This window comes from Cupressus sempervirens, chromosome 4 (assembly GCF_028749045.1).
Source record: "Cupressus sempervirens isolate cs-2001-9-10 chromosome 4, ASM2874904v1, whole genome shotgun sequence".
Classification (NCBI taxonomy): Eukaryota; Viridiplantae; Streptophyta; class Pinopsida; order Cupressales; family Cupressaceae; genus Cupressus; species Cupressus sempervirens.
In genome coordinates this window covers 806226938-806243300 of record NC_143121.1, presented here as the reverse complement: position 1 = coordinate 806243300, position 16363 = coordinate 806226938, and the positions used below count along the sequence as shown (strand labels likewise).

At 35.8% G+C, this 16363-nt stretch overlaps 1 protein-coding gene across 2 annotated transcripts in view; it reads right to left on the bottom strand.

Annotated features, from left to right (window-relative positions):
• The window catches only part of LOC149563845 (Insulinase (Peptidase family M16) family protein), a 170570-nt gene extending 155685 nt beyond the window's left edge, over positions 1-14885 (bottom strand). For both annotated transcript variants that reach the window (XR_016364117.1, XM_089826971.1), the window contains exons 1-3: positions 14569-14885; positions 7223-7493; positions 5411-5655 (exon numbers count right to left, since the gene is read on the bottom strand). Coding sequence is in view for 1 of the 2 variants with exons in the window: in XM_089826971.1 (XP_089683097.1) it covers positions 5411-5655; positions 7223-7493; positions 14569-14732 (680 nt within the window). In the remaining variant the exon portion in view is untranslated. The remainder of the gene's footprint in view (positions 1-5410; positions 5656-7222; positions 7494-14568) is intronic.
• Positions 14886-16363: the final 1478 nt, after the last annotated feature.

Below are 16363 nucleotides of genomic sequence, written 5' to 3'. Positions count from 1 at the left end.
CCTTCCAAGTTGTATGTTTAATAGCATCTAAAACATTGGTTGGTTCTGATTTAGACAAATCATTCATGTTTGTTATATAACTAGAAAATCTTTTGGGTCTTTTGCTTTCTTTGTGCAGCGAAGTCTTGTGCTTCCTCTACTGTCTTAATGGCCCAAAGTGGTCTTTTCTTAGAATTTTGAGTTTCTTCAAGTTTGACATTTTAAATTTCATCTTCAATTTCTTCAATGTTCTCCCTCTGAAACTCAGATTCAATATTTCTTTCAGAACAAGGTAAGGGAGAGGGATCTTCACAACTTAGGGCTCTTTTGAATGCTAAATCTTATTCAAAAATTACATCCCTACTAAGTTCAATATTTTTCTAACCAGGTATGGAAATCCTATATGCTTTAGATGTTTCACTATACCCTACAAAAATACCTTTCCTCCCTAAGGGTTCTAACTTAGTTCTCTTTTCTTTTGGAACATGTATATATACTAGACACCCAAAAATCCTAAGATGACTTATATTGGGATTAACCTTAGTAAAGACTTCTTCAGGAGTTCTATCTCTAAGGTAGGAGTGAGGACTTTTGTTTTGAATATAGACAGCAGTACAAGAGGCTTCTGCCCAAAGATAATATTCTAGATTTTGATCAAATATCATAGCTCTTGCAACTTCTATAATTGTTCTATTCTTCCTTTCTGCTGCCCCATTTTGTTGTGGGGTATAAACGGTATACTCCCTCTTAATTTATGTTTCTTTACAAAACTCTTCAAACAAGTATGAGGTATATTCCCCTCCATTATCAGTCCTAAGAGTTTTAATTTTATGTCCTTATAAGTTTTCAGTTAAGGTTTTAAATTCTTTAAATCTCTTCAAGATTTCTTCTAATCCTTTGCATTTTAAGAAGTAAATCCAAGTTTTTCTAGAGTAATAATTTATAAAAAGTATATAGTACCAGAATCCTTCAAGAGAAGGAACAGACATAGGTCCACATAAATCTAAGTGGATTAATTCCAAAACATTGTTAGTTTTTCTAGTGCTATCATGAAATGGACTTTTGGTGTTCTTACCCAGAGCGCATCCTTTGTATATGCTTGAGTGATCTTTATTCAGTTTAGGTAAACCGATAACCATGTTCTCCATAGTTGATAAGGCTTTGAAATTTAGATGTCCTAACCTTTTGTGTCATATTTCATTTATATCAGCAGCTTCATGAATTAAGGCTTGAATAGGTCAACTAGGTTCTGAATTTAATTCATACAAGTACCCTTTTCTTTTTGCTTTCTTAAATGAGGAGTTCTTAGCCCAGGGTATTACTTTACCGTCCATGAATGCAACATTATGTCTATCATCTTCAAGTGTTGTAATTGAGATTAGATTCCTTTTTATTCCTAGTACGTAGAGTACTCCTTTGAGAAGAAGAGAATTACTGAACTTTAGTTTCAAGGTGCAATTTTCAATTCCTTTGACGAAATGTGTTGAATTATCACCGATGGTGACTTTGCCATTAACCTTTTCTGATATAGAGTCTAGTACTTCTTTGTATCCTGTAATATGTCAAGATGATCCACTATCAATCACCCATGCCTTGAGACTTCACTTGATAGTGCTGAATACAATACACGATTCTCAGGATCATAGTTATCTTCTTCCCTAGTAATGTTTGTACAATTTACTTGCTGTTTAGAATTCTCAAGGCAATTAGATCTATAGTGTCCAAAATTTTTGCATCTAAAGCATTTTATTTTGGATAAATCTTTCTTAGGTTTCTCGTTCTTTTGATTACCCTTTTTCTTCTTGAAGTGCTTCTTCTCGCCTTTAGCGGAATTTGTATTAAGAACATGAAGTTCTTTATCTTCAGTTTTCAATTTTCCCCCTTAAGTTTTTTGGATTCTTCCTGAAGACAATCTCCCTTAAGTCTATTGAAGTCAGGAAGATTATCTCTGGCACTTACTCCTTGTGCGAATGTTTCCCATGAATTTGGTAATCCATCTATACCCATCAATGTTAGTTTTGTGTCATTAATGATGGTTCCTATACTTGCAAGTTCATCTCTTAGACTAACAACCCTTAGGAAATAAGAATTCATCGATTCTCCCTTCTTTATTTGTATATGATTTAGTTGCCTTTTTAGTGTGAGAACTCTAGTTGCATTGTTAACCTCATATGCATTTAGTAATGCATTCATCATATCAAATGTTGTTTGATGTTTCGTTAGCATGGGTACTATATTATTTTTCACTCCATCTAGTATGATATGTATGGCTTTCCTGTTTCCTTTACTCCGGATAGTTTTATGAGGTTCTAGGTTGTCTAAATGCTGAATCAACAAATTGTTTTACATCATTTTCTTCAAGAATCGTCATGATTCTGAATTTCCAAGCATCAAAGTGTTCTTTCCCATCAAACATGTCCTCGGGTCTAATTGTGTATGCCATTGAAGATAGGAGAATGATGCTAGATATATATCAAGTCTGATTATTTAATTTGCAGAGCCTAGGTTCGACTACCAGAGCTCTGATACCATGTAAAGTTTCTGCAAATTCTAATGATCAGATCTATGGTGATAGCTTTAATATGTTTGCTGTTCTGATCTTCCTTTATCTCTGATCTTGACATTGGATGACTATATTGATTGTCCTCTTGAAATATATTTATCACAGCATCTATTTGTGGCAAAGTTGTTTATAGGAGCAGACTTGGTGTTCAATTGTGTGTCATTTAACTACAACTACACCCACCTCATATACTATAACCAAAGGACATGTCCCTTTAAGGGACATGACCCTATCTAGGTCGGTCCACAATACCTTCTCAAAATTGGCACCTAGAAGGAGATGTTTAATGTTTAACAAACATAACTAATTAGTTAATATTAATGCTTAACAAATGGTCATTACCAAGGATCGCCGATTCATGCTTAACCAAGGGTAATGTATTGATAGCCTTTAGAATGGTATTCTATGAGAGAAGAGGAATGTGTGATCTGCACAGTCAAACCAGTCTGAGGATCAAAGTTACAGTTTTAACAAGCCATCCATACGAACATCAGTTGTATGGAAGCCACCCATACGAACATCAGGCATACAGATCATGCGAAGGGCAGGGACGAAAGAAGAAAGGCATGATGGGCATGAACACGGCAAAAGTTGGAACAGCTAGTACAGTTGGCCGAATAGGTGAGGCATCCACAATAGGCAAGGAAGGTGTTGGCAACAGGCCAGTCCTTCCAGATTGGGGAGCAAAGAGGATAGCCTTTACTCCTTCCCAGAGCTCAATTGTACCTCATTTAGTCCTTGCAGAATGGATTCCACATGCCAAGGTAGTGGACATCAAGACTACAAAGAGCACAGCCTACACTATACGCACCACTACATTGCAAGGAGTGGAAACAATACAGCTTATTGCACTAGTAGTCACACCCACAGGAGTACCCCCAACTCAAGCCACTTAAACCATTCCCACACTTGTGCATCACAGATCATAACCCCAACGATCATGGCTACTTAGGATGTTAACAAGGAACAGGACACTGGCAAGGATGTTGAGATGGATGCGGAGAACAAAGCAAACAACTAAGTTGCCAAATTGTGGATGGGAGTAGAGGACATACTACCACCCTCCCCAACCTTGATCAACGAACACAAGGACATGGATCTGCAGGTGGAAACTATTGGGATGGCAGGCAAGAGTGAGCACATGGGAAAAGGTGGAGTTGTGGCAAATGTAGAGGGCCCAACACCCTTTGAGGAGCACATAGCGATTCTTAGAGGGATTAGAGACCATGACCCGTGCCACACATGAGATGAGGAGAGAGGCAAAGGGAGCAGATATGAAATTTATGGTTTCAGCAATAGAGTCCCTATTACACTTCATGAAGGAAGGTTGCCACAAAGAGTTTACAAGGATTTTCACAAAGCATGGATGGCCCAGTGAAGACATGGAAGAACAGGTACATAAATGGAGAGCCCCACGGACCATACAAGCATCTAGCGCAAAAACAACCATGATAACTATCATCTCATAAATGGAGGAAACATTTAGGTCCACCTTTGTAGAACTTCAAAAGGTAACTTGGGAAGTGGCTAGGACAGAAAGAGAACAGGTTATCTTGGGGACAAGGGTGGAAAAGCTAGAAGTCGAACTAGAACAAGATAAAGCCATGCATGCAGAAAAGTTGGCATTGACAAAGAAGGATAGGATGGATGTGTTGAGACTTCTGCAAACAACACGAACTAAACAATTGATAGCAGAAAGGGATGTGAAGCTCCTAGCACGCATGACAAAATCCATTACTCCAGGGTCGTCTTGTCACCCGTCTTAGTAGCCCATTACCTTAGTTTATTTTGTTTTGATCATCTCGAAGACAATTACTTTTTTGGGTGGGATAACGTAGGCCAGTAATAAAATAATTGAGGAATAATGTAAAGCAGTTATGAAAATATATCTACCAAAGAGTCACGATGGTCGGTTTCCATAACCAACTAGAGTGTTATATGTAGGGGTTATTGGGAGTTGGGGAGGTATGGTAGAAATTAGGAACATTCGTAAGACAGGTAATGTAATCCCTTGGTACAATCAATGAAGTAATATTTTGCCATTCCTGTGTTATTCATATGTTCTTGTTGCTCTTGTTACTGGTTTAGTATTCTGGTTGCATTGGTACATAGCTGCTGTATATAACGTCCATACTTGGCATTTGAATACTTCTGTTCTTGGCATGTAACCACTTTCATATCTGGCATACAATCAGTTGCATATCTGGCATGTGAATGCCACCACATTTGGCATATTACACATCAATGAACAGGAGACATAACAATAATATGCAGCAGGATAGAAGAATATAACAGCAAATGCACATGATAATTTTGCTGATATTGAGAGATAATTTTATACAACAGAAGATTTATTATCAGATACTCTCATAAGTATATTTCCATGAAAATCTTCAAAATTATAGCCAATAACTTCATATACAATATGATTGAACTCGTCATAAAATTTATTGACTATCAAGCAAAATTCACGAGGATTAACTTTCTCCCTATAAAGTTCTTATTGAACACCTAACAGAATAGGATTTAAGCAACACAGTGGTTCAGCAATCATTTATATACTTTACGGGGCAAAATAATTTGAAGATAAGTTTTGAAGGAGGAAAAGAAAGACTTTCAAGGATTTTCTTGGTGCAGAGAGACTGAGATTAAACCTTTTTACAATTCTAGTGTTGATAACATAACATAGGAGAGGAATACAAGTTCTTAATTATAATTTTGTTCTATTCGTGACTGCAATAGATTAGGAACACATAAATCAGTACCAGGTTCAACAGAAAATTAGAATGCCTAAAATTTGTCATTGATCTACATAAGATGTTACAATATTACATGTTTACTGAAAATAATAACTCCCAATTTTACTACCTATTAGGAGGAACTTTGTTTGGAAGAATAACATATCGGAGTCCATTCTGAAGTTGTCCCCGGTAAAGCTTTGGATGGGATGGAAGTTTAGAGATTAAGAATCCTTCCAAATCAGCTCCTTGGATTTCATGCTCCCAGAATTCCAGACCTTGCTTCTCCAGCAACCCATCATCAGGCCATGTTGTGCTTGCAACATGTGGCTCATCGGGACCTACTGTTGCTGCTGGAACTATAGATGAGCATATCTGGAAGACAACTAGAAAATTAACCAGGCAAAAGGTGTTCAAACATATTCTTTTTCCTCTATAAACATCATATTAAGATTATAAATAACAACACTCTATGGCCAGACAGAACTATCTATAAACTAAATATACATTTCTAAAATGGATTTCAGCCGAATACAATGAATAAAGGATGCAAAAGACCAACAACAATTTGATATTTAAAAGAGTATAGAATACGGCACTGATTATTATGGAGATGAGGAAAGTAAATAATGGATTGATTGGAAAAATATACATGCATTTCATCAATATGCAGATGCAAGAATAAGAACAAGTACCTTCTTTCAACTATAGTCCCTTCTTCACGTGATGTAAAGTAACAGAGTCATAGACATCATAAAACAGTATCACTATACTTAGAAGTTGAAGACATCTTCTTGGACACGCCAGTCTCAACCTAATTACTCATTCCAGTAATGCAACCAATATAGCCTTAATATTAGAAAAGTTTGACGATCAACAAACAGGCCTGGCAAAGTTGACAGCTTGGGCCTCCATTAACTTGCTCCAACTCATTTTCACCTATCAGCATCAATATTTACTCATATTTGAGTCCCGGTCTTTGTCTTTGGAGGATAAATGTGTGTGTGTCTGAGTTTTCTTCGAGTGCTTTATTGGTCATGTACACCTTAAAATTGAATTACAAATGAAAGCAACAAACTACAACCACTCAATTTTGGAAACAGTTTCTTGTTTCTAAGAGGATTTTTTTTTTAGCCCTTTCATAACTATTTGCACTTTGATATTATATAATATATTGCTTGCAACTGACCCTATCTGTGTTTTCTCCCTCAGGTTATGTTTGCTTATTTACTTTTTAGATTGTAAGATCTTCCTATCTAGTCCCAGTGACCTTTGTGGATGATAACCAGCTTTACGTTTTAGACAACCAGCTTAATGTCAGTCTTGTTGTAAACATCTCTGAAAAGAATGAAAGAAGAAGCCATACATATGTCCATGAATGAACATCAATCAAAAAGACTGCAGACACATCCTGTTAGAAACCACAGTAAGGAGCTGGCTAGAAAAACCTTTAAAGTCCAACAAAATATTTAAATTGTCATGATTTTTAAACTAAACCTACATTGAAGTTATCTACAATGTATAGCAGCATTCTATAGCTACCTAGCTTTCATATGTTCCTCTTTTACTAAGCAGAATATCTCATTCAGACAAGTATTAGCTTGAATGTCACATTTAAAAGAACTATAAACACTATATCAGAATGCAGTCGATAAGGATCACAGGCCAAAATTCAGGCTTCAGTTTTACAAATAAATACCTTCTCTTGAAAAAATAAAAAATTGACTAAGAAGGCATTAGATCAATGTTCAAATCTCCATATTTATGTGCCAATAGAAACAAAGTCATTTTTAATGAAGCCCTAAACACCAACACCTCAAATGTAAAGTCATTCATAATGAAACTGTAGAACAATTGCATAGGGCCACAGCACTATTGAAAATCTCAACATTATTTGAATATATATCAGCATAAAAGGATATAAAGCATAGTTTATGCATACATGAGGAGAACTGAAATGTGATCGCATCAATGGCATCCGCCAATCAAGAAAATTAGACTTTTTAATTGAAGAATTCCATTGAGAAGAAACGCCCAAAGATTTTCCCCGAACAACTTGTTGATGATGAATAGGCATCCCAGCACATGCAGCATACTTTCGTGGCTCATAGAAATTGGATATAAAGCATGGTTCCTTAAACAACAGCTTCGAATTTTTCCTGATTCCATTGAAACTCGAGAAAAAGAGTGAATCTCCCTTGTCTTTCAACCGCCTACACCCAAAATTTATTATATTAGCAGTATGTTGAAGATATGCAAGTTTTTAATATCTAAGTACAAGAGATTCAACAAAATTTAAAATACAATAAGGTAATCTGCATCTTGGAAAACCGATTCATTCTATAAAGGAGATGATGAGGTGAACAAAGAGTGACCAAACATTGAGAAAGACACGATAATACACTTTTAGTTGATTCTTCAAAGCTTTTGCACAAAAAATCCAACCAGAAATTCAGGGAAAGAGGGGTGCCAATGGACTTGCAAAAATGAACATGATGGATTCATGGCTTTGCTTTGGAGGTCAGAGACCTTAGCTAAAGAATAATGATCATGCAGAAGCAGAACCAATAAATAAAGATTTTAAAAGAGGAACTGCAGACAGATTATAGATAGGAGATGAAGTTAGTTATTCTGAAAAAATTCTATTGAAACCGCCCATGTCAAGTGGCCTGTAGATGAGGTTGCAGATTACTTAACAAAGAATGGATCAACTTTAGAGGAGGCAAACATATCATAAGAACACTGATTTTAGTGGAGGAATTAAACAATTTCATAGCTCTTCTGGAGAAAGATATGACTTCATTCACCTCATTCAAGCCTGATGCATTCTGCAGGGAATACGCAAAAATAGTTGTGGCAAGTTATGAATCCTAGAAATAGGGTGTCATAATGTATATCAAGCATTGTGCAATACCTTGAGTCCTCACTTTCAAGATATTCTCTGTGCTTAAGAAGGATTCATTGTTACTTTTCAGCTGTTTTGGTCTTGATTTTACTTCTTTTATGTCGTGCCAATCTTGGTTAGGAGGCAAGGAATTATTGTAATGGGCACCCCTGGATGTCCCAAAAAACTAAACCAATTTGCTGAAAAGAATTTTGTCAAACAGTTTGCATTCAACCTCTTATTTCTCCTCTTAATGTTTTAAACCCCTTATGACTCCAGAAATCAAACGTTTATTTGTTTGTTGTGTTTTGTGCATGGAATTGGTATCATACAACATAAACAAGAAAGAAACTACAATAATATGCAAAGTGGAAATGAACTACTGCTAATAAAATGTTATTTACAGAATTCATAAAACCAAATACATGGCAGATTTATCAACTCACTAATTACTTCAGCAGTATTGACATAATACTCCAGCCCATGCTTTCGAACTTGCTGCTACAGTGCTTTGTCCTTCAATCAGTCCACTACCTTCGTAATATCATTCCCTCAAAGCGGCATAAGCGTCGGAAAAGTAGTGAAGAAGATATGAGCAAAATACCAAATCTGCCTGTAGCTGGAAATGCAACTAAATTGCCTGATAATGAAGCCAATAACAAAGAATTCCAAATGCCAAACCCCATGGGAATGGCGTCTAGAATGTTACAAGAGAGGATAGACGTCCTCAAATGCCAAGAACGGAGCTGCAACTCACACACCAATTTCTTCTCATATTCCTGGCTAATGAAGCCACAAATGCTTCCTTTTATTCTATTTCCAAGGGTCCGCTCAACTCATATGGGCAATGTGGGATAAAAGATGTGTAGTATATAAAACATATATTAAAATACCCCTTATGTCTCCCTTGGGTACACATCCCCATAAAATAAATATTAAAGAAACACTTTAATATTTTACAATTAAATTAGACGTTACCTTAATAAAACTTCAGGCATTAAAATGTATTAGCAATCGGACTCCAAATAATGCGAGTGATAGCTCATCGGAAAGCTCTCACCGAGGAGTATCAAATCCAATCACCAAAATTGACCTACACTGTGTCTTGTCGGGCCAAACTGGAAATGACTAGGCCAAAACACTCCAAGATCCCATTAAACCCTTCGTTAGCCCTCGGGACCATGTAGAACAAGGCTAACGCACACACACTTGGTCAACTGCTAAAATGGGAATATTACAATTATCCCATCAGCTTTGGTTGGGGTAAAGTCCAAGGGAAGAACAATTTCAAGACAAGTGCCTTAGAAAGTAAACGAAAATAGTAGATAGAGGGAACAAAAGAAACAGAACAATGGCTGTAACTGAAACAACACAGGCAAGATGGCTAAAGTTATTGTGAAATGTATCTACACAAATTTATGGTTGCAGTCACTTGCAGCAACAAGATGAAGCTGATAATAAAGGAAACTGGAGGACAGTTAATTGCAAAAGGTGTTCTGCAGGAGGAATTACATGTATAATTCCAAAGGAATTTGATGAAATAGTATAGATGGGGAGATTAGTGAGGAGCAAACAATTTAATTAAGTGCTGCCTGGGTAGATTCATGAGGAACACACAATCAGATTTGTTGGGGTAAAGGCCAAGGGAAGAACAATTCCAAGACAAGTGCCTTAGAAAGTAAATGAAAATAGTATAGAGAGGGAACAAAAGAAATAGAACAATGGCTATAACTGAAACAACACAGGCAAGGAGGCTAAAGTTATTGCAAAATGTATCTACACAAATTTAATGGTTGCAGTCACTTGCAGCAATAAGACGAAGCTGATAATTAGAGGAAATCGATAGTTAATTGCAAAAGGTGTTCTGCAGGAGGAAATTACATGTATAATTCCAAACGATTTTGATGAAATATTATAGATGGGGAGATTCATGAGGAGTACACAATCTAAAACACTAGTTTAGGATATGATATTTAGTAGCTGTCAATCTTAAAATTATGTCTAAAAGAAAAGGATTTTCGTTGCTTAATAATAACAAGAGATGTATTCAGTCAGTGTTGGGTTAACCTTACCAAGCTGGCACCAAGGAGGAGTTTCAAAATCAGATTTCCCTAAATTATTTTCTTCTTACTTCCATTACCGCTGACGTTGAAAATATAGGTAAAATAACAATATGAATATGCCATGTAATGTGATCGCTCTCCTCTATAAACAGAAAACTGTGATTTTTTTAGGAGGAATTAGACCAAAGATAGTCTTGATTATCAACAAGCACAGCGAATACTTTTAATAAGGAATTACAGTGACGACATTTTGAAAAAAGCAGCGAACTACAGGGAATAATATTCCAAAATAAATTATTGGACAATGGTAATATTATCCATTTGTATATACCCTACTCTGAATATACCGAAACAGTGAAAATGCAACATTTTCACTACCTGATCCGTTCTGCGCAAGCGCCAAGCAGTGAGCCGTTGGAAATCCATCCATTCCAGCCCAACCTCCCCTGCAGCAATTAAACATCTGATCCAATTTGTAAAGAACTTGCCTTATCTCAGAGCCATCATTGATCCTCTACAAAAGTCATTGAATTCAGAGCACATTGATCCAACTCCCTCTTCAGCGTGACAGTAAGCCTCCACCCAACTTTGAGCAGCACATGTGGCTCGCAGGCAAAGGTTTCTCCAATCTAGATTTGCTAGCGTCAGATGATCTTTCCAGATTGGCGACATTATTTTGAGGTCTCAAATCCAATCCGCAGTTGTAGTGACATCAAGTCTTGCATGAATCAAATACTGAGCACGCGAGTTCGAAGTCCCCGCACACATCAGCTCCAGGCAGACATCCAAGTCACATAAGGCCCACACCAGACAACGGGAAAAGCAAGTACAGATTTTCATTGATCGAACCTTGGTTTCAAACACTACAATATGCAGGATGCCCAGCTCGGAGGCAAGGGCAGCAGATCATTTCCTGAAAACTAAAAATGCAGTCCAAACAAAGAATGCAATTGGCGCATTAGGTCCACAAGGTTTTCCGGAGATCAATCCTAGAAGAACTCCAATACGGGTTTCTGCTAACACCCAGGCAGGGGAATCTTCTATCAACAAAAATAAGGTATGGATCTCAGTCAGAAATCGGACACAGAGGAAGTATAAACAAGATAATCAACTAAAGATTTCACAAAATATTGGAAACCCTCATCTCTCTTGCCAAGTGGAATGATATTTCCACAAAATGAAATATTGCAAGTTTCAGAGGAATTGGGGGGTCAATCACAAAACACTAGCATACAATGAGTGTTTACTAAGACAAGATGCGTACAGAAACAATTTTTAATCCGATTATCAGCAAGGTAATAAATCTAATCCTAAACCTAGAACCAACATTTCCACTCAAGATATGGAATGCGAATACTTGATCATCAGCAACCAAACAACTGAAAGACGATGGAATGATTGTCACAAGTTGGGATTAATAGCGTTCTGGCAAGGTAGTCTTTTTTCTGATTTTAATCTAGCATCTTGGCTTTCCACTCACTACAAAGGAGAGGTATGTACCACTGAACTTCAAAGTGGAGAACAAGATAATGTTGCTCAGGTGGTGGTGGTGCTAAAAGAGAAACAGCTGCTAGCTCTCCCAGCAGTGCTACCCATCAAACTAGCTTAGCTGATTCTCAGGGTGTTTATAACACAATTTTACTAGTGGTTGATTGCCAAATAATTCATGCTCTCCTCTTCCATGGGTGTGTTTTGTTAGTTTTATCCCCGATCTGGCAAGCAGTAAACCTATTGCAAATGGATGCTTTGGTGGACAGTTAAAGCAGTATTTTGATAATTAGTTCTGTAGTATAGACAATGTTTGCTTATAATGCAGTTAGTGTAAGAGAAAACTCTGTTACATACAGGCTAGCTATAAAGTATACAATGCAGAGCGTAAGGACAATGATCTCAAACTCTCTTCTTTCTTTTTTTACTTTGAAATTAAACCATTATCAAATAATAATATCAATCACTAAAAAACACTTAATATCTAAAATCAGTATTCCCCAATAAGCAAAATGAGAAATATATGTCACATTAAGCAAGCCAGACTCAACTAAGTATAAAAACTCATAACCAGATGCTCCAGACTTGCTAATGAACTCATTATCTGGGAATATGCCTTAGCGTTTTCATTTGCCCTAAGTTTTTAACTGTTAATAGGTTAGCTAAACTTTTTCCTTTTATTGGTAAATCTTATGTTTTGCCTCAATTATTAATTACTTGTTTCTTAATAAAACACCTCATGTTCTCCTCTTAAAGATTAGTTCCCTTCCTTAAAAATTTAGCTCCAAACTACAATTACTCAAATAATTCCAGTGAAGTGTAAAAAAAACAAGAAAAATCCAGTTTATAAAGAGTTCAATAGGTCCTATAAAGGGATCTAAGGAAAAAGATGTTAATTATGTGGGCAAGGATAGAAACAATCGTATAAACAGCTAGATAGGTCCTATGGACCAATTTGAGAAAAAAGGATGTTAGAGGTACAAGCAAGAAGAAAAGTCAAAATTGATAATTATTCATTTTTTTATGCATATACATTGTTTTGGGTATAAAGCATCAAGGTTTATAGGCAGCCGTTACAATTAGTTCAATTGGACTAATGAACACTCCAATACAAAAATATGGCTAACCATGGTAACTAGGAAATTTGTATTTGTGCTCTTTATGTTAGTGAAGAGATTGTGAGAGTAGGCAAAGCATATTCGGGGCTGACCTTTTTCCATCCGTTTAATAAAAGTTTTTTTTTAAAAACCCTTTTCATATTTTCTTTTGATGTGCTCATCTCTGCGCAACTGCACTTGTTTTATATTGTTTATTCTTGGGTACATGTATCTTTATCTCCTCCTAGCCACTTGATCCTGTTTGTAAAATGATGTTCCCACCTTCATACAAGTCAAAACCCTAGGTAATGTAGCTTATAAGCCAGTAACGTAAGTCCAACAGTGTGCTATACGATTTTAGTTGGAAGAGCCTACAAAGTGTAGGTAAAGTTTGCCAAGAACAAATGAGTTTTAGACAGTATTAAGGGTCACAGTCCATCCTTTATAGCAAAGAAGCCATCTGGTCTTCTAACTACTTTTGGAAATATACAGTTGATGAAACATAAAAAATAGATGTATGTTTAAATAGAGACAAGACTGGGAATTTATGTAAAAACATTCCATCATAAACATTAGAACATTAAATAGAAATCGAAAGCATGAAACACTCTCAAAGGAGTACCGATACTGTGATAAAGCTCTCTTCCTGATGCTGGCTTTATCAAATTCAAGAATTGAGTCCTTTTATAATGATAAACAGATACAGAATGAAAATGATCTCACAAGCAATCCCACACTATCCATTGAAAAACAAATACCCGTGCACAAATAATATAAAGAATCTGTAAATACCTATCATAGTATTCAACTAACTTCTCAATAGTTTTTGTCAATTCTGATTATCAGTTTAGTGAACATTTAAAAAGTTAGAAAATTTTATTCTTGCTTGCACCTTTAAGGTTGGTTTTCTCAAATTGATCTGTAGAACCTATCTAGCTATTTATCAAATTGATCTCTCTCCACGCCTGCACCTCAGCACCTTTTTCTCAAATCCCTCTGCAGAACTGTCGAATTGCTTATAATCTTGACTTTTTCTCCGTGTCTGTTGCATTTTTGTCAAATCGCTCTTTAGAACTAAACTCTTTCAAAAATGCCTATGAAAAATGAAAAGATGTGTTTCTCTTTTGAATCAAGATTGCAGATATTTGTGCGATTGTAGAGGATAACTAAAATTTTAATAAATGAAACCTTTCTACAATTGTAACCTTAGTCCATATTTTCGTTTATAAAGCAAGTGTTGTAGTTGAGGCAAAATATAAAATTTAGCGATTAAAATTATAAATTTTAGGTAACCCAGAACAGAATAAAATAACGTCCATGAGGCCAAAGGTAACTTCTTAACTTATATATCGAAACTATGAACGGATAAAAAACTAGGACTGCTTGCCAGATTGAGAGTTCCCTGACGAATCTTGAAACGTCCGCCATGAAGTTTCCTATGCATTTGAATCTGGCTTGCAAATTTTCGCTTTATTTATTCTAATTTTAATGATTTACGGAACATAATTTTCGAAACTTCGGTGAACAGATGGCTAACCGACCACAAAACATTTCACTGTACAATAGACAGATTTTGAAAAATAAAACGTAGAAATTTTCCATCATTAAGTATAGAGTAGTTGTCTTTACAAAAAAACGCAATTGAATAATTAAAAACAAAAGAAACAGAAAGTTTTCAGCATCTGTCAAACAACAGTCAGCTGCCAAATGAATGGATTAAAAATACAGAGAATGGATAATTTTCCTTCACATGTACCTGGATCTTTGACAGAATTTATGGCTGGAAGCATCAATTTTAACTCGGCTTCTATAAGAGCGAGAGTGCTTGAGGTCCGGAGTTCGAATCCCCGCGGCGTGTAGCTGGTCATTTCTTTTAATTGTACAGACAGAAGAAGGATTCCACGCAAGCATTCCGGCCATTTTATAGAATTTCTTCAAACCCTCTCTGATAGGAAGGGTGGAGAAGCCCTTGCAATGGTAGGCTTCTGCTGGGATAGATGATATTATTCTTCTTCTGTGCAAATTATTCCGGGATTAAATGTATGTTTGTTTTTTAATCTTATGGATGAGGGCAGATTTTCCGGGTACTTCCAAGTCCACATACAGGGAAGAAACATCGGTATTCTAGGTGGCCACGTGGCAGTTGCCGAGAGGAAGGTCCGAGATTAAGCATACGGAATTTAATGATTTTATTAGATTAATAATCACTGTTTCCAAATGTTGTTCAGATTTTGATTCGGGAGAGGATTAATATATAAGTTTATGAATTGTTTACGTAGGAGAAAAAATGTCTTCATGTTAAGGTGGCTAGCTACCATTGATCACTTGGCAAGGTCGGTTTTTCTCTTTTATCACATGGGGATAGGGGAGAGGGTCTAAACATGCGCACCCTAGTTTCCATGTCCATATAAGTACCTTGAATTTAGTAGTCCCTCCCCGGACCCAATGTCCTCATTGGGGAGTTGGCTATTGATTTGTGTGGTAAAGGGAGTAGGTTTTTGACTTTGAAGAAATGTTCATATTTTACATATATTCTATTGGGTATTCTTTTTTTTTTTTAATTTGGTTTTTCATTTTTGTTGAAATTTTATTAGTTTTAATAATTAGGGAGAAAAAAGAGTGTGGATGTGTGTTGTGTACAAGATTTGTGCATATGTGGAAGTATAGGGAAATGTATAACTTTTTATGTTTCATTTAGTGTGTCAATTAATCTATGTTGGAGATAATTTAATGGGAATGTTTTAATTTGTATTTTCTTTAATACTAGTTTTTTTAGCAAGGTCTAAGAGGAAACTATAGAAGCAATGGTTGAGCAAGAGTGAAAAGATTGTCTTGAAGTATGAAGACTAGTTTTTTGTTGTTTTCGTAAATTCTTTGGTTTGGTTTTGGCATTAGTCTTGTCGTTTGAAGTGTTCGTCGTTTAAATGGTTTGTATTTAGTGGTTTGGATTGTGGTCATTGTCTTACTGTTAAAATGGTTTAGAAATTGTCATTTGTTTTGCTATGTAGGTTTTTGATATATGATCATAGACATTAAAAATATTTTTATGGTACAACAAAATTTTGAATTATTGTTTGTTAGAGTGGCTAAAATTATATGGGTTTAGTTTTGTGGCTTGATCAAAGGGTAAGAATGGGCTGTGCAAAATTTTACCAAGGGCTTTTGTTTTTGAAACATTTTGACATTTTTTTATTCTACTTATTTTACAAAATATAGGAGAAAATCAAAAATTTATCTCTCAATTGGAGAAATTAATATGTAAGAGATCAATTGTTGTGTTATGTGATTTGGATTGTGGTGATTGTCATATTGTTAAAATGTATTTTTTTATTAGTTTTGCTATGTGATTTGTGTTATATGATCATAGACACTAAAAATGTTATTTTTGTGCCAACAAAAAGTTGGATTATTCTTTGTTGTAGAAGCTAAAAACTATATGGGTATTAGATGTGAGTTTAGTTGCAAGGGTTGAGCAAGATTCAGAGGACGGTGTTGACATATGGTAATTAGTTTGTTGATATCTGATTGAAAAGATCATTTGAAAAGAGATT